The sequence below is a fragment of the Brienomyrus brachyistius genome, chromosome 2 (assembly GCF_023856365.1).
Source record: "Brienomyrus brachyistius isolate T26 chromosome 2, BBRACH_0.4, whole genome shotgun sequence".
Lineage (NCBI taxonomy): Eukaryota > Metazoa > Chordata > Actinopteri > Osteoglossiformes > Mormyridae > Brienomyrus > Brienomyrus brachyistius.
In genome coordinates this window covers 30584109-30609216 of record NC_064534.1, presented here as the reverse complement: position 1 = coordinate 30609216, position 25108 = coordinate 30584109, and the positions used below count along the sequence as shown (strand labels likewise).

Sequence of the window (25108 nt, the reverse complement as noted above, 5' to 3'; positions counted from 1 at the left end):
ACCATCTTGGGCTACCACTCATCCTAGATATTTGAACATATCCACTCTTTTCAACAGCTCTCCCTCCAGGCTAAGTTCTGAATCGTGATTAAAATTAAACTTCAATTACTCTGTCTTCTTCCTATTTATCTCTGTCTTTCATAGCCCTTCTCCATTCTTCTTCTCCACTTCTTGATTTCAGGCGCTCGACAGCACGACGTCATCAGAAAAATGTATCCACCGGGGGGACTGCACTTTTGCCTCAAAAGTCAACACATTCCTGTCTAGATCAAAGAATTAAGGGTTTGAAGATCCCTGATGCAGCCCAAGTTGTCTGTAACCAACACTGCTTCTAACCCGGGTCCTCACTCCCTTATACATATCCTGGACAGTCCTCACATACTACTCTGCTACTCCTTTCTTCTTCATGCACGTGCAGACCTCCTGACATGGCACTCTATCAATAAACTCGAAATCAATAAACACTATATTCTAGTCCTTTTGTTTTTCTCAAAACTGCATCATTTGTTCTACCTGGGACAAAGCCAAACTGCTGCTCTCCTGTGGCCGGCTCTGCCCTGGGTCTTCTTTCTATAACGCTTCCCCAGATCTTCCTCTACGACATCAGCTTTATCCATCTATAGCTTCCACAATCCCAAATATTCCCTTTTCCTTATAAATCACACTTTTCCTCCACTCCTCTGGAATTTTCTCCTGTTCATAGATCTTCAGCATTATATCCCACAAAACATCTATTCCACCTTCCCCTAAACTTCTCCAGATTCCCACTGATGCTTTATCGGTCCTGTTGCCCTTCTGTTCCTCACTTTTTTGGGGGGCTCTTTCACTTCCTCCCTCTGTATTCCTCATACTAACCCTTCTTTTGGGGCTCCGTGCCCAAACACTGCCCTTGATTTTTCATCATTCAGCAATACTCCTTCCATCTCTCCTTGATCCTACCACGCTCACTCAGGACCACACCTCCATACCTCTGGTGCTGTTCTCTCTGCTCTTGTTCTCCCGCTGACTCTGATGCCAGAGTCCATCACAACTACTTCATGCTGTGCTGGCACACTTCCCCCATTAATGACTTTACAACTATTTATGTCTTTCATATGATTCCTTCTATACATTAGAAAGTTTGCTTGGCCTTTTTCCCCTGTCCTCCATGTATCCTCTCCACTCTTTCCCACATTGCCCTTTAGATCTACACCAACAATCGCCCTCTCACCCTCTTGTGTCGCCCTAAGCTCTTCATCCATTTGTGCAGAGAAAGACTCCTTTTCCTCTTCTTCATGGCCCACTTGACAAACATATGCACAAATGACATGAAGTACAGTCTCATTCAGGCCCAGCTTAACACTCATCACTGTCACTCCTCTAATCCACACTGACAAGACTCTCCTTAAGTTCTTTAGATAATACTACCCCATACCATTTCTTCTTTGCTTATCTGCTCCCGTCCATCAAATCTGCCAACTCTTTTCCTTTTCCAGTCTCCGTCCTCACATTCAGCATCCACACTCTACCCTTCAACTTACCCCTCTCTTTATCCTTCTCCCTCTTCTGCTTCTTTTGGACTAACGTCTTTAACCGGACCTGCCCTTGACCTGGTAACCCCGTCTCATTTCCTACAGGAGTCAGGCGATGCCCCCATGTGTTGCTTATGGGCTTCGCCACAGCATTCTCCAGAACTGACTGAAATGATCTCATCATTAATGGTCTTGGCAAAGATTTTACAGCTGGATCCCCTTCCTGACACAAGCCCTCTCTACGTATCCAGACTAGTTTAACCCCTGGTTTATGCGTTTCTCTTCTCCAAGGCATTTTATAGCAAAGTTTTTTTAAAATTAAACAATTAGTAATTCAATAATGAAGCAATTAATATGATATTAACTTGACTTCACATGAACATTCTCATGACCCGTTATAAGCAGTTAGAACATGGATGGATGGATGGATGGATGGATGGATGGATGGATGGATGGATGGATGGATGGATGGATGGATGGGTGGACTATACATTGACTTGAAAAAATGAGAAAAGTCAAAGCCCTTGGGTCCGTGATTAAGAATCCATTTCTGACATAGCTATAGTAAGAAACGTGAAACTTTAGATTCAACTCATCTTGGTACCTCCATCATATTGTGTTGAATGCCTCTACTAACACATTCCTGGCCATGCGTTATTCTCAGAGAAAGTAACACTTGTAACACATAATTAAACATGTCAAATGTCACCTATGGAGATATGATCCTCCGCAGCTGCATCTCTGACTACAGAGAGGTGACCTTTATTCATGACTTTGATTGAAAGTCGAGCGAGGCCTCTTAATTAAAGGATCCCCTCGGTGCTGGGCGGGTTGAGGCAGAGTGTGTGGTCTGGCACGCTCTGATGAGTGCAGCTGAAGCCAGGTGTTGGCGGGGGTGGGGGGGGAGGTGGTTATCCGTTCATATCACGAACTGGGCGTCTCAGTGCTGCAGTAAGTCATCCTGGCACCAGATGGAGCTCAGCATGTTGGAGTCTCCCCCCAGCTGCTATAGGAAACAGTGTAATCACTGTGTCACTGTCCTCACGCTCCAGGAACTCCATGTGGTCGAGGCAGGACTCATTAAAGCTAGGAACACCAGATAATGGTCCCAATCAAAACAAGCAGGATTTCAGGAAGGCATCAATCAGGACAGAATCCTCCAGAATCCTCTAGAATGCTTGTCATACAGAAAGTGCCTGAAGAATACAACTGTGGTTTGTAATCCCAGACTTTCGATAAAAGCCAAAGTAAAACTGAAAAGTAGCAATTACGGATCTATACTTCACAAAATGGGACTTTCTGTATATCAATTCCCAGACAAAGGAATTGTTCTAAGTTTAATAATCCGATGGCTAACTTAAAGTTTAACGATTATCTTGCGCCTTTTTGTACTGCTTAGGCTACTGTCTTCTTTATTGTGAATCTTCACTAAACTGAGGACGGTGGATCTTAGCCCATCTGTCATGTGGCCTTCCACTCAGGGATTGGGTCCTCACACTGGCTGAGCTATTTGACAGCTCAACTCTCAGTTGAGGGGGGCTTGCTTGCTACCCACATGTCAGGATGGCTTCCTGTTGAAGAGTTCAAGGTTTTATTTCAGATACCTGAAGGGCTCTGTTGTCGTCCCTTTAAGGGATTGCTTCTTAAAGAGATGAACAGCAGCATGCAGTACTGCTTCAAGGAAACCGGAAGCGCAGCAAGGCAGCAGACTCATTTTATTAAGAAACACACGCTCAGCATAACCACATATGATGATATATATCCTTTTTTTCAAGTTTTCAGTTTACATATCATTCATTTGAAAGACAAACAGGGCATGGATTGACTTACCTAAGCCCCTACATTGCTTAGACAAGATGAACACTGCACCTTGACAAGAATATCTGAATTTTGTTTATTGGTTATTATTTATTAAAATGGGCAATCCTGAGGTGCTGGAACAGGAACAGGAAACCATAAAACATACAGCTGTTTGTCTCTCTAACAACACAGAATCCTTGTGTTTCCATTGTTTAGCAATGTATTCAAGATCAAAAATATTTCTATGTAAAATACTGTAACAAAATGCAAAACTGCACCAATTCAAAACACTCTCTAGGGCAGTTTTTTGTAAACATAATACCCTTGACTAAAGTTTTGGAAGTAATGATGAAAATGGAGAAATGGGACTTTAAAATTCATGTGGACGAGAGAAGCCAGTCACAGGCTGGGCAAACCAACAGGAACTGGGCTATCCGTACTTACGGGCAATATGGCTGTGTGCCTACAAGGATGCACGTCATGGTTTGTTTGCAAATGTACTTTTGTTTGCAAACATACTTTTTGTTTCCTCTCAGAAAGATAAAAGGGAAATGAAAGAAGCGCATTCCAAAAACATTTTAGTTACCTTGTAAAACACAGAAATCTGATTACGATGCCTCATATTAAACACTGCAATTACCAAAATGTATATTTTACTTAAATCACATCATTCTGTTGTGTGCTGGTAGTTGGCTTTGAAAAGCTGAGTCTCATTAGGTCCGATCACTTCAGGCTGTAGCCCTGAATATTTTAGCCCCGATGCCAATCTACCAAAAAAAGTCGAGCCCCAGGTCAACTTTATTCCCCTGGTTTGAGGTCAGACATTTTCAGTCTACATTTATCAAACCAAAATTTAAGCCAAAGTTCATTGCCTTAAATAAAATGAATAAAAAAATTACTTAATATGCCTGAACCATTTTATCTTTGTAATGCAATTGGCATCAAGATTTCCCTTCAATGGAACTAAGGGGCCAAGCCCAACCCCGGAAAAACAACCCCACAGCATAATCCCCCCTCCAGCAAACTTTACATTTGGCACAATGCAATCAGTCTGCTAACGTTCTTCTGGCATCCACCAAACTAAGACTCTTTCATCAGAGAAACATGATCCATCACTCCACAGAACACGTTTCCACTGCTCCAGAGTCCAGTGGCGGCGTGCTATAGACCACTCCATCTGACACTTGGCATTGCACTGGGTGATGTGAGCCTTGCATGCAGCTGCTCGGCCATGGAAGCCCATTCCATGAAGCTCTCGGCACACAGTTTTTGTTCTGAGGTTAATGTCAGAGGAACTTTAGATTTCTGCAGTTATTGAGTCAACGAGTTTAGCGAGTTTTACGCCTCAGCTCTGTTACTTTACATGGTCTGCCATTTCGTGGCTGAGTTTCTGTTGTTCCTAAACACTTTGCAATAATACCACTTACAAAATATCTGGCAAGAAAGAAATACTGACGTATTGCAAAGGTGGCACCCTATGACAGCACCTTGCACAACTTCACTGAGCTCCTCAGAACAGGCCTGACGACGTCGACGATGAAAATGGGTTCGCATCTGATATTTCAAATCAACGCATCATTTTTCAAAATTATTTTTATATAATTACCCTTACGATTTCTAAATTCAATTTATTATAATAAATGTTTTCCTTTAATATCACTACGAAATTAAGGTACTAATGTGCAAAGTTTCGTTCGTATACCACTATGCACGAGCACCTGCACGACAAAGATTCTTTGTTGATTGACAGTGCCAGTGTGTGTTTTCATGCATGTTGGGTTTGTTTGGACTGGTGTTGTTACCATAAGCTAAAACTGAAACAAACAGACACAAAATAAAAGAAAATAATTTGTAAACTAAAATAAAAATAAAAACTATATTTACAAAAAAAAAACACAACGAACTTTAATCTGCAAAAAGTATCGCCAGGCCACCAACATCTTTTAACTTGTTTAAGTACAGTATCTCCTCTTTTAAACGCTGTCTGTTTCCTCCTCACCACTTCAATGCTCATCGCCTCCATTATTTATCAAAACAGTAGAATACTCCACTAACCGAGTTTAATAAACATAAGGGTCACCAAATGTATACAGATTGCTAACTTTTGGATGTCACAATACGCATCTCATTACTATTTTATCCAGACAATCTGCTTATCGAATTGTGGGCGAACATTACGTCCATATAGTGTAGAAAAGCTTTCGTCCATTATCTAAAGCCCTGCAATGACAAAGAGTTTGTTGTTGTCAAAATTAACTTCAATTAAACTGTGAAGTTGATTTTCGGGAGGAAAATGAATCGTTTAGATTAATCAATTGTTTACACCAGTCGGTCAAATAGTCGTTAGATTAATCCATAGAAAATTAGTCATTAGTGGCAGTCCTACTTCAAAATGACCCATTTGTTCACAAATGTTTGTAAACCTGACTGCATGTCTAGATGCTTGAATTTATACATCTGTGACGGGTCTGAAAGAAACACCTGATTTCAATAATTAAGAGGCATGTCCCAATACTTTTGTAGATATAGATTTCATGGCCGCTGTTCATCACTGATTTTTTAAAGTACGTTTCCTTACCATTTAATAGAAATCATTAAAAAAAATCCAGAAAGCAGCACATGGCCAGTCCAGTGTCTACTTCCATTTCCTGCTACTTGCATGATTAATGCATTGTACTCAAGCGATGTGGCCTCGCTGGTCCAGGGCACCAATCAGCAAAGTGTCGCCTTACAAAGCAAGTTGGAGGATAGGGATGAGGGGGTGGGGTAACCTCAGTGGCCCCGAAATCAACACCATTTAACAGGGTCAATGAGCATGCACTGGACCACATTGTCCGACAATCACCCTTCAATTAACTTGGCATTTTTAATGTATGTGACAAGGCAATTAAAAGGCCTCTACGATTTATAAAGACGATAACTGTTAGATGTACGACTGCAGGAAGCCTCCAAGGTATAGTTTTCATTATACTTACTGTTGACTACATTTGCAGATAAAATCTTAACATGCATCTCTTGGGGGTGGTTCTAATTTGTGCCTTGCCCCTCCTCCTCAATTCATGCACTCTAGAGAAACAATGTTTCCATAGCACTTAAAGATTTAATTCATCAGTATGGGGGACACCCAAGACCACCGGCTCAATCTCCCACGTTTGCACATTTTCAACTTTAAAAAACGGGATTTACAATTAGACAATCATCATAAAGCCTTTCAGTTTACTACTGATCTAAAAACATAAACAGCTTGAAAACACAGCAGTCTGAATCAGCCATACACATGTATATATTCCTGGAAAATGGGCATTAATCCAGTAGCTCGTACTGAGAAGCTGTGAGTTCAGTGAGAGGAGCTGAAACATTATTCGCAAGCCTCCAGAGTGGTCAGAGCAGCGTGAACTTTACCAAACTCCAAATCCACGGTTTGAGCAGAATTACTAATGGTTTCAGTCCCTTTCCCCTCGATGCAGAATCCAATTTAGGACGTCGCTCAGCCAGTGATTTATACCTGTCTGCCAGAACGCGAAGCCTTGTACGACAATGCATAATCAGTGATTGATTCAGCTGGTCTTAATAGAAATCCTCCCACTATGAGTCACCATATTTTTAACTGGGAAGCAGGTCTGACAGGAACGGACTGCCTCACAAAGACAGTCACTTGTCACGCTTTCTGATACGGGGGGCAATCAAGCTTAAATCAAGCTGCCTCCTTTTTTTCTATTATTATTCTTCTTCTTCTTATTATTATTATTATTTTATGTTATTCTAAAGTAACCACAGGGGTGGGGTAGCTGGCAGGAACATCTCCGGCTTCAGTCTACATCCTGTAAATGTTTCCTGTGTCATTTTTCCGACGACTAAGAAGATAATCTCTCAAAGAGACAAACTGGGGCAGAGAGTCATCCATTTCCGAGCCCCCAGCTATGCAGGCTGCCATGCTGTCTTTTCTAAAGGAGGTGAAAGGGCTCAAAGAAAAACAGAAAACAAACGTCTGACATGTTTTTTTTCCCCCCTTGAGACTGCTGGCTCTGACAGCGCGAGGAGTGTTGAAGATTTCAGTGCTATGTGGAAGTCATCCTGAACTTCCCCAAGGAGGTAATAAAACAGGTTCCCTTTAACGGGTCTGGTCTTCATAGATCATCCAAAAAATGAATCTCAGTCTTTTAAAATAAAATAAAATGTCACGCTTACATAAACACAGGACACGCTAAAAATGTTATATTTCTTCAGGGTAATATATATTTGCTTCTGAAATCACACCAAATAATACCGAATTTAGGATAAATGCAAGTGACAGACAGAAACATACAGTATTAACATGCAACCTCAGTAGAGAAGGTTAGTCTCTTTTCTCAAATCTTTCCAGTTCTGGAAAACTTGGTTTTCATAATTGAATGTTGTAGTTTGGGCCAATTAACGATGACATGAGGCTTGAGACCTAGTGAGAGACTTTCATGCGGGGGTCTCAAATATGAGATGTGAGATCCGGCGGAAGTACTAAGCGGGAAAAGGCTTTTTGGGGAAACACACATTTCGTTATGAGGAGACGTACCACCAAGGAGTGATTTCAGTTAGACAAGCTCAGGAATGGAAGAACACTGTCACCCACAGGAGCATACAGCAGCCAGCAGCCCTACTGAACAAGAGAAGCTCAGGAAGATACATTTCAGGTTATTTAGCCAGTCTGTGATGGAGGCTTTTGTCCTGTATAATGGTGTATTCTGTTTCACTTGTTCAAATAAACAGATGATGAATGAAAGCTGAGAGTAACCTAAACGCTCTAGCAGGTAACCCACCTGTCAGGTTAGAACAGCTGGCCCACCACAGCAAGGTTGGAGGTTGGAGTTGGAGTATATAAAGGTTGGAGTATAACCATACACTGAGTAAGCAGTGTGGCACTATTACTGCCAATGTCAGCGCAGTCACTGAATTCAAACAGATTATGAATACAGAATTCTGTCGGAGTCCATCTGGCCTCTGACATTCTGGGAATTGGAAGTCTGTAGTGTTTCCTGTGCCTGGGAATTCCAGGGTCCCAAGCCAGTGATTAGAATAATATGGGAAACATGCAGTGGTACTGTATCCAGAACAAGGTGACACACTGTTACAGTACAGGACGGTTAATAAGGAGGGATGAACCATATGAAATGCATTTTAATTTATTTCTCAGGTACTGAATAAGCATATTTATTGAATACAGTGTCATGTATTATCCTACCTGATCTGTGGGACCATCGTGTATTATGCTTCTCGTGTCTTACGCTGCCTGAATCGTAATACATTGTGAATGCCAATACTGCAAAGTCGATATTGTGCTGCGTAGGGAGGCAACCAGACTTCGTGCCCTGAGCTGTTTATCGTGTAACGATGACTGAGTGAAGGCAGGGACGGGAGACAGCGCGATGAGGACCAGCATCAGAGAGACTGCGGCCTTCTGGACAGCCGCCAGCAGTCTGCATCGACGGGCAGCATTGACCGTGAGAGAAAGCACGGCGGTTTGGACGTGGTGGTCTGCAGTGATGCTCATGTGCAGCTTTGGCTGCCCTGTAGGGCCTGCGATCATTCATATAGACAAATAAACAGTAACAAAAGCCTGCACTCCAGTTCCTGCCCTTGTACAGTAAGTTGCAAAAGATATTGGGCCCTGTTTAGCATCCGGCGCAAGCGGCGCCAGGCACGACGCAGGTCTCTCTGCTGGCATGAGCCAAACGCAGGTGTCATTTTCCCATTCGGTGCCCACGTCGTTTAAATAGCAAATGTACTTGTGCCCATCTGAGCGCCTGTGGGCGTGTCAGTTGTAAAATCAGGGGGAGTCAGGTGACTTGTTGGCACATTGCTATTTTGAGGCAGCAGAAAGCGATTGAGCTTTTGACCGACAAAACGTTAGTCTAAAGTCAATGTCGCAGTATGTCACACTGCCGTCTGTGGAGCACACCTGGCTCTTAAAGTAAATAGGAGATGATCCTCTGATTAGCTAAGACCATATTACTCCCCCAAAACACCCATAGCTAATTAGCAGACTTTCGGACCGTTAAGCCTGGTGCAGTAACTATTCTTAGTTCAGTAATCCACCGTTAAACTGGCGAAAGTGCGTTGGCCACACCCTAAAACAACTTTCGCCGTGCACTTCAGACCATACCCTTTAGATCGTTAAAATGCATCCAATACTGTCTTTATAACAAGGAGCTACATCATGGTTGAGAGGGTTAACGAGAGCGGCAGTTGGCCACATGCCAAGATGATTACCATTGCTCATGCATATCACATTCTTATTGTCAATGCCATATATATTATAATGCTTCAAGAGAAAAATAACCTTATATAGTAGCTATACACGAGACCTCAGAATGAACGTAGAATTTAAATATGTACCTATTTAGGAATTGGAACCTAACTGTAGATAAAATGTATATTATGATTGAGCATGTATGTCAGAAAACTACCTCCAGGTATATATCGGTGAAGATAGTATTAATATTAATCATCTCTGTGGTTCAGGGGGTCGTGATCATGATTCATCTTGTTATTCAATGCCACTGTTTGGCTCACATAGCCCTAATCACCAAGACGCAAAAGGAGCAGCAGTGATGGTGTGAAAATGAAGCCGGCGGTGGAGGTGCAGCCGGAGGTCACCCATAAACACACCTTACAGTACGCAATAGCAGGGCTCAGATTACAGCTGCTGCTAAAATATACATGTGTCCATTACAGGAGGGCCTCAGATGTGTGACACAGAAAAGAACAGCTGTCCTGAAGTCTGACCGGACCCCTGCCTTGGAGGCCGCTTCAAAACGGACCCGGATTCGCCCCACAGACGGCAGGCCTTCCATATGTTTTTATTCTAACTTATTATTAATTAATCCCCTTCATTCAGCAGCTTTCCTTGTGAATATGTTTGCGGACTGCCGCTAATAGGACAGAGAGCTCAGCCTCGGACGTGAACTGCAGCTCTCCTGTCGTCGCCACGCCAGCGAAACTCTGTCAGTTGTTTTTGCCTCTCTTGTATTCCTCCGGGAGGATTCCACTGCCAGCAGGGCAGTTCTTTTATTTATTTTTAATCACGTTGTACCTGAAATGTCAAACTGCATTGCAAATACAGGATCTGACCGGCATATACAATGTACATCTTCATTATCCTTCTGAGAACCGTTCTTTGGCCGCATAGTAGCCAGGTCAGGGTTCTGTCTTCAGCTGTCCTCGCCGGCTTTTATTTTCCCGGTTGTTTTATGTAGAGGGTGCCAGTGTGCCCTGCATGGATAATAGATGCCTGGATCGGATGCAGCATCCCATTGCCCGTGCCTTTCGATTGCGGCCAGGCAGAAACCTGATACAGTACGAGTCCTAATAAAGTCTCCGTATGTTCGCATCGTAAACTCAGGCCACCTGTGAGCATGGTCACTCAGCACTTACGCTGTCTGAGGTTTCAGATTCACGTTAAATCATATCAAGTTACCTCAAGGTTTTCATGCAAAGAGATGCATAGTCTTACAGTAGGTGGAATATTTCATTGGAACAATTGAGAATTAGTGCCCCATTCAGGGGTAGAAAAATGAGGCCCCTTCATGGAACGAGCTACATCTCCTTAACCAACATGCAATAGGTGTGCCCCTTGTAGACGTACTTTTTGGGTCTGTAGTCGGGGATGGTCCGGTCCAGTGAGATGCGGTTGCTCAGATGCCCGTTGTAGCCGAACTCCTCGAATTTGCCATCCGTCTCGCGGCTGTCCTCCCTCAGGGTGGCTGGGACGCCCCCCTGGCCCACTCCACCGGGCCCCTCCACCAGGCCCATGGGCTTGGCGAGACCTTGAGTAACGAAAAACAGACAGCGTCAAGCTAACTGTTGCAGCTCTTATGGTATCAATCAGCTGGAAAACGCACTGCCGAACAGAATTAATCATTGTCTTTCTAAATTATTATCAACCTTCCGCAGTCACAAGCAAGCTTCAATAACCAGCATGCCCACACTCAAACATGCTGCTATTTTCTCTCATGAAAAAAATGAACCCTGGTGTCATTTTCTTTGTTCTCTGCTCTTCCATTCCTGCTTGAAGCCAGGTCAGTTCCCTCGAACAGAGCGGGAGATGTTTAGTAACACATGTCGTGCTTGTCTGAACCGCGGGTCAAACACAGTATTTCCTGTAAATTTCACCAAATCAGGCTCACGCCGAGTTCTCTGCTAACAGGTGATCTGCGTTATCACCCGTCGTGTCTGCCAAGGCCCTTTCTGGGAGGTGAACCCTCATTTCACGGCGGGATCCATTTCACGGCGGTTTGCTAGCGTACGTAATACGGTGTGTAATCGGACGTTATGGCAGGCCAGAATAATCATTGTTTATTGTCTGCCAAGCGCAGGGGAGTACCACGGATTCTCTGTGCCATAATGTCTGCAAGCGTGGCTCTGTTTGCACCAGATGGATGAAGATCGAGGGCAGACGATGAATACCAATCAAGTGGCAGAGAGAGCTTGAGCTCGCGTATACAGTTCAGCGTATGAGTTTTCTGTGCCCAGTCTGTCACCTCCCGAAAGGCAGCCGGTGGCGGAGCTTTCACAGTGCATTGTGGGTGCTCTTTCCACAGACATTCATCGTCAGCGTACTGTCCTTTAACCGAGCCAATGAGCACCCCAGGCTTATCACCTCGGCTGCCCTTGGATCGTCCCGGGCCGGATGTCCCAGCGGACGGCCTCCTGGCGTTCCTCTTGTGCTGCGAGCCACTTCCCGTCTCCAGCCGGGTGAAAAAAATAACAAAATTCCCTTACAGTGTGAGGAGCATATTCACATTCAGCCCTGAGAACCGGCTGTCATCAGGAGACTGGAGCTGAATTTTAATCCGCCCCCTCTTCACTACACACTGGCTGATGGTCAGACGTGACCCTCTCGCTTGCACTGTTACTTATTGCTGCGGGAAGTGGACTGGTCCTGGGGTTCTGGAAAAAGCTGAGGAACCAATGTAACATTTTGAAAATATAACACACGGGGACGTGTGAGTCTATGTCCTATAGAGTAAAAGTCCCGATACAGAATCTGATTAATACCAATCCCGACATATACGGAACCTGATTAATGCGGGACCTGATTGTTCTGTACTAAAGCTTTGTTTAGGGCAGAATTCTTTACAATTAAGCCCAAACACAGACAAGTTATTTTAACAGAAAGCAGCTCTGAGGTTCACAAAGACGGCGATTTACTCAGCTGTTCACATTGTGTTACTCAGACTCCAACTCAAAGCGTAGACATAAAAATTAAATGCGTTTTTTTGGTTTATGTCTTGGAATATGTGATATCGGGGTAAATCTGGCTGAAGATTGGGGAGAGGGTGGTGGGGTTAAACCAGTCTCCGTGTGGAGGACAGGTGGAGGATGGTTGGTAGATGAGGACAAACTCCATTGGGGGAGTACCAATCAAATAAATGATTTTAACAGTGAGTTCTGCATATAATAAACAGAAAAATGGGTGAAAATGGCGGGGGTGTGGATGACAGCCCAAAGGAGATGGCAGGAGGTGTTGATGATAACCCCAGCAGAGATGGCAGGAGGTGTTGATGGTTCTCCTTCTGGATACAATAAACAGGGAAATAGGTGGATGCTGTGTGGGGGTGTCAGTGATAACCCAAGCAGACATTATGAGCAGAAATATCGCAGAAGGCGGGGTCTTCGAAGACCAGGCCAGCAAGTCGCCCTCCACTGCCTTCACTAGCGTTATGTAAAGGAGCTGCACCGCAAACTGCATTAGCGTGTTGTGCAACAGCGCTAAAGCAAATATTGACTTGTGCCACTTTGCTGACTCCGAGCAGGTGCATCCAGGGAGGAGATTTCTGGGTGGGTGGCCAGGGTAGGTTTTAATCACAGATTAATTCCCAGGACTGGGACTTGGAGTGAGGGCTTTTCAACACCGAAAATATTCATAATATCTGAAGCATATGTAATTTACTGTGGAGAGAAGTATCGGCTGAACTAAATGAAAAAATAAAAATGAGATGCATGCCAACTATTATACACTGTTCCCAAGAACATTCAATTAAGCTCACCTCCAGCAACAGCAGATGCCATCTTGGGTAGCTAATTCACTTTATTTGTTTCAAAATAATCTCTGCCAAAGCCTCAGTTTGGAAAAAAAAAGATGTCAGTTTCCAGCACATTTAGTCAGTTCATGAATCGATGGTGTCTACAAATCCATCAAGATACTCGTTACTGAGTACTAAGTAATTTCCCGCTCGTAATGTCCCTAAATTAATCACTAATTCAAACCTGCTACGGGGGAAGCTTTTTTTTAGCACGTCTCCAAACCGCAAGAGCAGCAGAGAATTAATGTTTACTTGCACCTATTGCAAAAATTGACAACACACACATCTATTCCCTTGTCTTTCTCTTCCCGATGCTTGTACATTTCTCCTCGGAATTCCTCATGCAACATCACATCATTAATACATTCCTAACAGTGTGCCTTTATCTCAGAATTGGGCATATATAAATCAGTTTTTCTGTATTAAGAAATTACCCTGTGGTGTGTCTACAAAATATATGCAGTTTTGATCTTTCTTTCTGACATGTTTTTAATTGCGGGTGCAGTTGAATCTTGCGCAGTTTGATCAGTTTGACCTCCAGTGAATAAACTAGTGATTGGACTTGATTACTGATTGCAATCATGGGTTCTGTGATGCCTGATTAAAAGCGATCTCCTAGTCAGATCATTTCAGTGCTTTTCCCCCCTTTAGATGAGCAATTCCTATTTCACACACAGTGTTAAGAATAACAGTTAAACTGATATGTTGCTTTCATGCAGTGCCATCAGGCCAAACTTCAAAGTGAAACAGTGTTTCACCAGTATTACGTAATGGCCACCATTTTAACATGTATGCTAATATATGTAATATATGTGTCACGCCCAGCTCGTCCGATCCTCGTGTGTGCCACGCCCCCTCATCATCCACGTGTGCTTCCCCAATCATGCCCAGCTGTTCCCTGTTGTTTTCAGCTTGTCTTCTGTATATTACTCCAGGTCATGCCCTGTCTGATGTCGGTCATTGTTGTTGTTGTAATGTGCGTCTCTCTCTACCCCCGTTAGTCCGAATAAACCCTCGTTTGCCCTCATTCCGCCTATCTGCCTCGTCCTTCGCCACCTCCAGCCAGCCCATCCTCCTGGAATCCTGACAATATGTATGTATGTTTTAGCCCGTTGTCAAAGTGATTTATGTTTTGTTTCACACCCTATACCTTTCTGTACATAAATGCACACTAAGGGATGTCCTTATCTTGTATATATAAAATACAGTTTATTAGCAAGAAACTCAAGAAGATGGTACGATTCACTCTGTAATTCAGGATGAAAAATGGCACCGCAAACTGTATCTGTGCTGAAGTCCTCCCTTCCACATCTGAAAGAGCAAACTTTGTGGTCCAGGCAGCAATCAGGATGTAAATCTGTACCCTATCAGAAGCGGGAACCAGTGACCTCGCTGCCTAGCAACCACATAACGAGCACTTCCTCTCACGCTTGGTGGCCAGGTTTTAATTTGATGCCAGACTCTGACATTAAATCACATTACAGCTACTCTTTAAAGACTGCAATATAATTAAACCATTTTAATTTTAGTTACTGCTGAATATCCTAGGCAGCACCACAAAACCAGGTTTAAGACCATCATAATATTTTACATTACAGAATTAAGAACCAAAGATTTTCACCCAAAATGAATTAGATACAAAATGACTGGATGGACTACTGAAATCCTCAATGCAGTCATGGAGCTCCCAAGGAAGGGGTGAGGTCTGTCTGCCAGATCAGGGGGGAATGGAGGGTGGGGGGTTTGCACACTAAATGAAAACCAAAATAGAAAGAGACAATGTTTCATGGCAATACCAGACTGAATGTCACAACCCAATCCGGAGTAAGCGCGGCCAGCCAGAGTAAGTAAGGAGCAAGCCCGGCCGGCCGGAGTAAGTACGGAGCAAGCCCGGCCGGCCGGAGTAAGTACGGAGTAAGCCCGGCCGGCCGGAGTAAGTAAGGAGCAAGCCCGGCCGGCCGGAGTAAGTACGGAGCAAGCCCGGCCGGCCGGAGTAAGTACGGAGCAAGCCCGGCCGGCCGGAGTAAGTACGGAGTAAGCCCGGCCGGCCAGAGTAAGTACGGCTGGCCAGAGACGCTTTGCTTCCCTTCATTACACACTGTCGATTTAAACTGTCCGTCTGTTTTTCGCCAGCTTCTCACAGGAAATCTGCGTGGGATGTAGCAGTTTTTAATATTAATTTCTCCATGCTGTATGTTTCTACGCGCCTCCCCCATGTGATACATGCCCCTCCCTACTCCCACTATCATTAAAGAGGAGGGGGAAGGGAAGGCATGCCCCACGCGTCCGACTTTCAGAAGCAGCACAGCTGAGTGCTCCTCGCCTCAACCTCTGGCACCCAGGCGTAAAAGCAGACCGGCACGCTGCTATACATTCTCTGAGAGCTGGGATCGCGTCACACAGCACAGGACTGTGTGATCACACACCGACACTCTGGCTCCAAACAGGGCAGTAAGGAGCTTATCTCCGGACAGGAGCAGACGTTGCTTGTGGCTCCCACATCGCTGCCTCAGTGAACATCAGTACTATTTGTATGATCGCTCCTTTTTCAATCGCTTGCACTCATCACAACATTTGCATTTCATATGAATGCAATCAAGATGACTTGATTATTTACCTGTTTCTCTAGTTAGACCTTTTCCTGTCCCTACTGATGTCCCACTGCCGTTCTCACTGCAACCCTGATGTCAGGCACTCTGCTGGCCCTCAAAATAGAGAATCCTTCTCGTTTGGAAAGGCACGCGGCTCTCAGATGGGCCGTGTTCTTGCCAAGCTGCAGTCATTGTCCTTTTTCCATGGGACCTCATTTCAAGTGTCTTGTTCTGGTTTGCTGTTCATGTTACTAGTTGCAGAAACAGAAGGGCCGTCGATGCAATACTGTGTTCTGTGTGGAAGAAACAGGGAGACTGAGTGGCTTATCACAGCCTGATCCAGCAATCGGTAAGACGAGTGGGATTACCGCACTTACAAAGAAGCCAAATTAACACTCCCCCCCACCCCCCCCCCGACCACCCAGTAGCCTGGTTGGCAGATAAGTGATAGATGAGGAATCTGCCTCAGATTCCACACACACACACATATCTTACTCAGTCCCCCGCTGAATCGATTACATATGACCAGCAGGTAACAGGAATACATTATGAAACCATCTCCCTACCTACAGAAGCTTCTCTGACATTTATTAAACTGAACTTCAGATTATGAGACACCTCCACATTACGGATTTAGCAGCAGAAGATGTATAGACCTACCGCATATGCATTCAAAGGGAAACAGGAATTTGGTATTTACAAGTACAGTATTTGGGAAATGTACAAATGGTGATGATCTGTTGATTGCAGTAAAATAGGTCTCCCGTAGACATTTACAGTCGCCCCTTCACATTTGTGTGGGATAGGGGTGAACGAACAGCCCGGATGTGAAAGTTTGCGAATAATACTTGGACCTATTATTAAAAACGTAAAATTACTGTAAGCAACACCAGATTCCATGGTCATGGAGACAGCAAACGCGTAAGTAAGGCTGGTTGCCGAGACATGCAGAGCATACCCAAGCCAAACAAATATTAAATTGCATTAATATTTATATTTTATATCATCTAAATCATTTTCACCAACGACCAAAACCACAAAAGTCAAATTTATGAACCTGGAGAGGCAGCCATTTGCTGTTCTTGAAGGGTTTGCTGCTATTAAAAATGGCCCAAAAATGAAGGAGGCTCGGTCTCACACAGTGTCCAACTCGACTCTCTTTTTTTCTTTGGCTTCTGAACTCGCTGTATGACCCCAACACAAATTATCACCTTCAGCTCTGCGCCATAGCAGAAATACATTATTACTTCTTTAAAAACAGCCTTGTAAACAATACAAAACTGCGCAATTACATTCATGCACCAGACGTCAATGCCAAAACGGGAAGAAATAAAATCTGGTGATTAGGATAATTATGCGGCCATTATGTCGCCGCAGTCCTCCGCCGACCAAAGGCTGCTCTCCCACCCAGACAATGTAAACAGCATCACCTTCATGTTTTGAAAACTCTTTATGCTGTTTGGAGTCTATTAACTTTTTCTGTTGGGAACTGCCCGGCTCAAGCGGTTTCGGTAACACTTTACATTAACTGCACCTTCATGATGCATTTATGATGCATTCATAGAGCATTTATAAGCAGCGTGCAAATATACCTTAGGATGTTAACATACCTTAACAGCTTTAATATACATTAATAACAAACACTGTATGATAGCAACAAACTCTATATTCAGATAATGTTTCTTATTAATGTATATTAAAGCTGTTATTGTGTGTTAGGATGTTAAGGTATACTTACAAGGGTTGGACAATGACACAGATAGGATTTTAGACCAAAATAACTTATTATTGTGATGTGGAGCCTCATTTTTGCAGCCAAAACAGCATCAGTTCATCTTGGGAATGATAGATTCAAGTGCTGCACGGTGGCCAGAGAGATTCTGAGCCATTTTTCTTGCAGAACATTGGCCGGGTCGCTACCTGATACTTGTGGAGGAAAATGTTTCCTGACTCACTCCTCAAAAACACCCCAAAGTAGCTCAATAATATTTAGATCTTGTGACTGTGCAGGCCATGAGAGATGTTCAAATACACTTTCATGTTCATCAAACCACTATGTGACCAATCTTGCTGTGTGTATTGGTGCATTATCATCCTGATACACAGCACAACTTTCAGGGTACAGTGTTTGAACCATTGGATGAACATGGTCATCCAGAATGGTTTGCTAGTCCTTGGCAGTGACACAGTCATCTAGAACAAGTAGTGGGCCTAGGGAATGCCATGATACCACAGTCCAAACCTTCAGTGATGCATCCCCACACTAGACTGGGTGAACAACAGTCCAGGTAGTAAGCCTCTTTGGGGCTTCTCCGCACCATAAATCTCTCGGATGTGGGAAAGACAATGAAGGTGGACTCATCAGAGAACAATAAAAGTTTAACATTGTCCACAGCCCAAGATTTTCCCAGCTGGCACCATTGAAACTGGCATTTGGTATTAGCACAAGTGACGACAGTGTCAGGATCGGTGCCCATCCAGCCCTGTTCCATGCATGTGTCCTCTCCCCGTTTGGTTAGCAGTTCCCATTGGCCACCCTATTTACAGTAGTGTTTAATGTGTTTCCCTGCTCCCGGTGGCTTTACAGGTAATCAATTATTAAATCACCTATCATCTAGATTCCCCTTCTGTTGTGGGTTTGAATAGTTGTTACTTAACATTTGTTATTTTATGTTTTCTTGGTTTATCACGTGTTTGTATATTTTAGTTACATTACATACTTTCAGTTTCTTGTTTTTTGCTCATTGTTCCCTATTTGTTCAGTTTTCCTTGTTTTTGTTTCCCTTCATGTTTGGATTTTTTCTGTATCTCTTTCTTGATTACCCCCACTTGTTCCCTGTTGACCCGAATCTTTAGTATTTGGTTATGGTTCTCATTTGTCCCTCATCTAGTTTTGTTATCATTGTATTTAAGTACCTGCCTTTGTTCTGTTCCTTAGTTGGTTATTGTGTAGTGTGTTACTTTCTGTGTTTTTAGTGTTCTGCTATTCGCTTGTTCCCCATATGTCCTATTGCCCATGTCTTAGTTGTATTTTTAGCATTAGTTTACTTCATACGTTAAAGTTTAGGTCTTGTTTTTGCCTACCTGTTATGACCCTGTGTGGTCCTTTTGTTTTCTAGTTGGTTTTCTTTGTCTGTTGAGAATACATTCACCTTTACTGAGAGCTGATATGTGGATCGTCCCTCCTTCGTCATGCCCCACTGTAACACAAAAGTTTGGCTAAAGCAGCCCGACCATGAATATTGACCCAGCAGAGCTCCCAACTAACCGACTAACAGTATTGGTGGAAACAGGTGAGTCAGGGTGTGTGTTTAATTCTGCAGTGAGTTGGGCAGCTGTGGTTTTATGTTTTTTGGTTACAATCCGGGTTAGTGTCCGGACATCCCATTCAGATAGCTTCCTCTTGCGGCCGCAGGTACTTCTGTTGGATGTGGTCTGTCCTTCGTGGTGGTATGTCGATGTTTCCCTCGATACAGTGGCTCTCGATAAACCACAAATGTTTGCTGTTCTGGTCACAGATGCTCCAGCAAGATGCATACCAACAATTTGTCCTCTTTTGAACTCTGATATGCTTCCCATTATGTTGTGTGGATTGCAACACTTCATGGACAGCTGTGCTATCGCTCTGCAAATTCAACCTTTACATTCTGCTCTTACTGACGGAATGTGCAATCAGTGAAGTCTGGCCACCAGGATGCACATATACGGCATAGACATGAAACCTCAAGCACTATTGGCAAGTGTTTCCATTTCATTGCTCAGTCCCTGCACATGCTGCGTGCGAATGTCCTGTGAATGCATTATGAAGGTGCATTAAATGTTATATGAAAGCATTATACTGGCATTATGAAAGTGCAGTTAATGTAAAGCGTTACCGCGCATTCCTATCATTCCTAAGTTATTTGCTAGCTAAATATAGCCATTGCTTCCTTAAAGTTTGATTGTTACACTTAAAGTGGGCAGAAGGTTACCATTTTAAGTAAATATGGAAGTGGTATTGTTGTTTAATGAAAAAAAGGCATTTAGTGTTGTGATCCGGTATTCGGGTGAGCAAGCAGGAAGTGGGGAAGCAGGATCAAGCAGATGGTCTTCGAAATATACTGGTTTTTAATAAAAAAAAAGCACGAACAAGATGGGACAGCTCAATACAGACGTCACAACACTACAATGGTAGAAATTGGGAAACAAACTCTGACGTTGACTTAAATACACCAAACTAACGAAGACAACTCTAAAGAGCTGATAAACACTGGGAATCCATACAAGGTTACCGAAGGGGGCGTGGCACAGGAGCATTGGCACGATCGGGGTGTGACATTTAGTAGCATAACGGTTCATGGGTCATCACCAGTTAGCTGATTCACTGGTGTCAGGCAATTTCTGGAAATACACTCACATTTTGAATTCCTGTTTTGTGACTATATATCCTGTCAGTTTGCATTCCACAGTAGTTCTTAAGGGTAAAGAATGACTTTGGTGTGTTGAGAGACCTCTAGCTTGCATACCACAGCAAGGAACTTGGGAAATGGCATCATCCGAAGTCTGTTCCCTCAGTGGTTGGCCTCCATAGCAGAAGTGAACCAAGCTCAAGGCAACCGGCTGCTGGGCTCTTTTAGAACCTGCCAAGATGTACCAGAGAAGGATCCTAACCGACCGGATGCTATCCCGACTGCCCCTTAATATCACAATGTTGCCGCCTTACCATCAGCTGGTCTGCCATTAGCTGCTACACCAATTGAAATTGGTGGCGGCTCCCCAAAACAGCACTTCTAAGTGCACTCCTTTGTAAGTTCCGTTGTCAAACCTGTTTCTTAGATCATCCGGAGATATCAAGGCAAATTCTATGAACAAAAACACAGCAGGAAACCACGTGACCTGTTCAAAACGCTATAACCCTATTGGCATATATAGCCAAACTGCTATCTTCTGGAAAATCACTTATAGAAATAGCTTACATGCCATGTGTAGGAATAGTCCTATTGCTGTGGTACTAATGTTACCTGCATGGTCAGGCATAAATCTCCAGCGTGTTCCTCCCTTTTTTAATGATCATGTGATCATAACTGGAGAAGGTCTTCTCAGATACACGCTAACTAAATGTAGCCCAGAGTTGGAGATTTTTCTCAGTGGAATTTTATGGCTGATTTTTATCTCTGGTTCACCCTGTGTTCACAAAGTCACACGAGAGCAGGATTCTGACGTGCATTTTGCTCTCCCTGCTGTTTAAGCAGCAGGTCGGCTAATGTGGTCCTGGGGTCTAAGAGGCGAGAGGTGGGTGACTCACCTCCCACCAGATGATGTCTATGTTTAATGTTAAAACATGCTTGGGAACCAGAATCCAACAGGAATTAATTCCGTTAAACGAAAACCATGGTGGAGCATCAGCTTTCGTGAAATAGTAGGTTACGGGGCATAAATTACAATGATTTCCTGAGGGTGGATTAAATTAAGTCTCAACAGTGTCCAGGGTTTGAATATTCAGAGACTGCATTTCCATTCCAAATGCTGTGCTTTAGAGATAGTGGCTATCACACAGCAGTGATTGCATGTTTCACTTAATGAAAAAAGCAAGCATCACATCTGTGTATGCAAGTTAGGGTCAGCTTTGGGGAAATGAGTCCTTTCTGAATGATGGATATAAGTGGATATAAGTAAACAGAGTAAAACTGACCATAAATAGAGTACAACTGACGCTACTGGGCTAAATATGAACTTTTTTCTTCTCCCATTGCATTTGTGAATTTAGCAAACACTTTTGTCCAAGTCGGCACGCAAATGCGAACTGGAGAGCAGGGTTAGAGAGTCAGAGAGTGTCCCTAAAACAGCGGGGGTTAGGGGCCGTACTCAAGGGCCCAAAAGTAATATAATCACTGTCAACTTCTGTCATGGCCTACAGAAAATGGGGATAGATATCTAGCCCACCAACAAAGTATCTATTTGTGGAGTTTTGTAAAGTGTTAACTGATTAACTCATTACCAGGATAAATTGTTCCTATATGATGCCAACTTTTTCCGTATCTTGTATGTTTTTGCCAGATATTATGTCTATAAATGACAGAATATTAATATGTTCTTGTTAGTGGAAGTAGTTTTAAAAATCAATGTAAATCAACTTTAACCTGGTTGCTGTCTATATCTTTTGCTATCTACAACTGATAAACAATAAATAAAATGCTCACTACAGCCATTTTCATTTTCCAGTTGTAAAACTAGTGACCCTTAACCAAACCACAGAGCGCCTGAGTGAAATCAATGATGAGAAAACAGTAATTTGTTTAGTATCTCGTTCATTATTTTTTGTTGTTTTCCAACATCATACATCAGTAACCAAACAAATCCTCTGTCCAGCTCTTTCCATCTCTAAGGTCTTTTCAAAATTGTTTTAATTGTAAACTGTATAGTACATTAATCCCCTAACAACACCAGTTGAATGATTGAAAACCCGACAATTACGTCAAATTGCCACTTGACATGCTGACGGCTATCGGCCCAGGATGTCCGCAAATCTATCTGCATGGTGAAGGCAGGCAATTAGTTGAATGTGCATCGTCTGCGGAGAGGTAACCGAGAGAGTAAGGAGCACCGATGAAAATACGGAAAAGCAACAGATGAGTGTGCTTCCTAAAAATTTCACTCGTGTTCTTCAGCGTGAAGGGCCCCGCTTCGAGGACACCAATTTTACTTTCTGTTGAGCAGTGGAAAACTGGACCCCATCCAAAAGCAGGGATAATTTGAACTGACAGAGTAACCTCCTTCATATACAAATGACGCCAGTCCCACAGAATAGTAATAAGGTCAAACGCTCAAAGCTTGTGCATTCCTGTCCCTGCCAGCAAACTGCCCAGACTATTCTGAGGAGAAGAGGGTGGGGGTGGGGGTTTAACCTCTGCTTGCTTTGAACTGACATATTAGCAATAATCAGGCCTCTAGGTCCGCATTTCACTGACATTAGGGATCGTCTGAGTCTGGCAGATATTATCAAAGTTCTGTCCCAGCATTCTGCCAGTTATAAGAGAATCCCACCAGTCCTCACACTGTATGCTCATTTAATAACTAAAATGTAATGATGAATGAATGACAAACGTAAAACTGACAATATGAACCATATTCATTAACTATATTACTTTTTAAACATGCAATGCAATTTCTAATTCTGGAAAAAATACATGTATATATGCTTCGAACTTTCACTAGACATTTACAGTAGGTATCTACACAGTAGATTCGCTGCTATACGGAATTTGTGTTCGATTAGGCTGAATTTGAGACTTGGACTTTAGTAAATCATCTCGTCGTTTATTGCACCTTGAAGCTTCCTTGTTTACCGGTAGCTTGTTAAAAACGCAGTATTATACAGTACAGGAAGCTTATCGCGGATCTTTTTTTTTAAATGGCATTGCTTATTTCTTCAGTACTTGTTAATTATTCTTTAACTTCTAGTACCGTGCTCAAACCGAGCATTTTTAAAGTAACAGAATGAAATGTATATTTATATATTTTACTGTCAACTGGCAAAAATAACTTTTTTATTACGTAACATCATAACGCCCCATACACACTGTATCAGCTTTCACCTTGCGAACTCCTCGACATTAATAACACAGATACGTGGATCAAACTTTTGCAACAACTATGAGTTCACGCTGCAAAATGGGGGTGCAATTGTTTGCCAATGACATAAAAGATAAGGATGCCGGTAACGGTAGCGCATACCGTTTAGCTGGTTGTAGACCACATCCTCCAGGTGCTCCAGCCTCTGAAGTATTGACTGCCGGTCGAGCAGACTGCTAACTTTGCCGGTCCTGCTGCGAAGTCGGTCCGATGCCCTTCCGACGTGCAGCAGCTCCTCGGAGCGGTCCTGGATCCTGCAGTACACCGAGAACAGGATGATCCCCACGAAGACCAAGATGTTGACGGTCAGCAGAGTTTTGATTTTGCGTGCCACAGCCATGAACCCGCAGAGGAGCGCTCAGACCGGGGACACGGGGCCGCGCAGGGCACGCGGTGGCGACAGCATGGGCGGCGGTGCTGATGCTGCGTCCCGGTAACGAAGCGGAGCGCTCCTAGGACACCGGCAGCGCCGTGAGCTGTCCTTTCAGCACCACGGTGAAGCTCTTCGTTTTTCTGCCGATCGATGTGGTACCTAGGGGTCTCCCGGACCCCAGCAAGACGATTCCTCTAGGAAAAGTTCAGTGTTGACGGAAATAAAGATCTGCGACCCTTTCGCTATTTGCACGGAACAGCATATGACGGGTCCGCACGCCGTGAGAATTCTGCCGTGTCTAGGCGGATATCTCCCGACTATCCCTGCCTGATCCCAGGGTGATCGGCCGGGGATGGTTCTGCGTGTGCCTATGAGGCGGCGAAATCCGGCACATGTGGCTGGTTTGCGGTGTCAGTCCTCAGGGAAGCGTCGCATCATGTCCGGATCCGACCAGAAAACGGCCGCTGAGCGCTGAAACTCCGCCGTCACACGGACCGCCTCAGCGCTGATCCCGGCATAACGTTACCCTGTCCGACGCTTTTCCGCTTCTTGGGCTTTAAACGACCGCAGGCAGACGCGGATGAGACGCTGAAGTTGAAAAAGATGCTGCCTTTAACGCTGCTGATGTTCGCCGCTTTCTGCATGGTCCACCGACCTCGTCCTTTATCAAGCTCCCCCTCGTTCTCCTCGTCCCACCCTCCACCCCCCTCACTTTCTCTCTCTCTCCCCTTCTCTCCTTCTCCCCCCAATCATCCTCCCTCTGTCTCTGCCGCTATCTATGTCTCCCTCTCCCCCCCCCACCTCCCTCGGACTCCTGCTCTTCCCCTCCCTCCTTCTCTATCTGTCCCTTCCTCTCGGTTTCTTTGCCAGAAGCCATACGGAGGTTTTGCCGTACTCTGAAACTGAGGGGCACATTTATATACGTGCTGTTGAGTAAAAGTATATGAAGACAATGGAGGACACATCCAAGGTGAGCCTGTGAATATTGCAGTTAAAATATCCATGCAGCAAAATGAGCTCCTCATGCATTTAATCAGTATACAGTATCAGGGAGTCCTACACAGTGTTATCATTAGTGTCCTACTTACCAACTCTTACTTTTTTGCTTGATTTGATTTGACAGGTAATTTGCCATGTTTCCTAAAATGGCCACAGAATAGTCAA

At 43.8% G+C, this 25108-nt stretch overlaps 1 protein-coding gene across 2 annotated transcripts in view; it reads right to left on the bottom strand.

Moving 5' to 3' along the window:
* Positions 1–24623, bottom strand: part of LOC125716373 (polypeptide N-acetylgalactosaminyltransferase 9) — a 61264-nt gene extending 36641 nt beyond the window's left edge. For both annotated transcript variants that reach the window (XM_048988607.1, XM_048988598.1), the window contains exons 1-2: positions 23674–24623; positions 10930–11110 (exon numbers count right to left, since the gene is read on the bottom strand). In XM_048988607.1, the coding sequence (XP_048844564.1) occupies positions 10930–11110; positions 23674–23911 (419 nt within the window). In that variant the 5' untranslated portion in view covers positions 23912–24623. The remainder of the gene's footprint in view (positions 1–10929; positions 11111–23673) is intronic.
* Between the last annotated feature and the right edge of the window lie 485 nt (positions 24624–25108).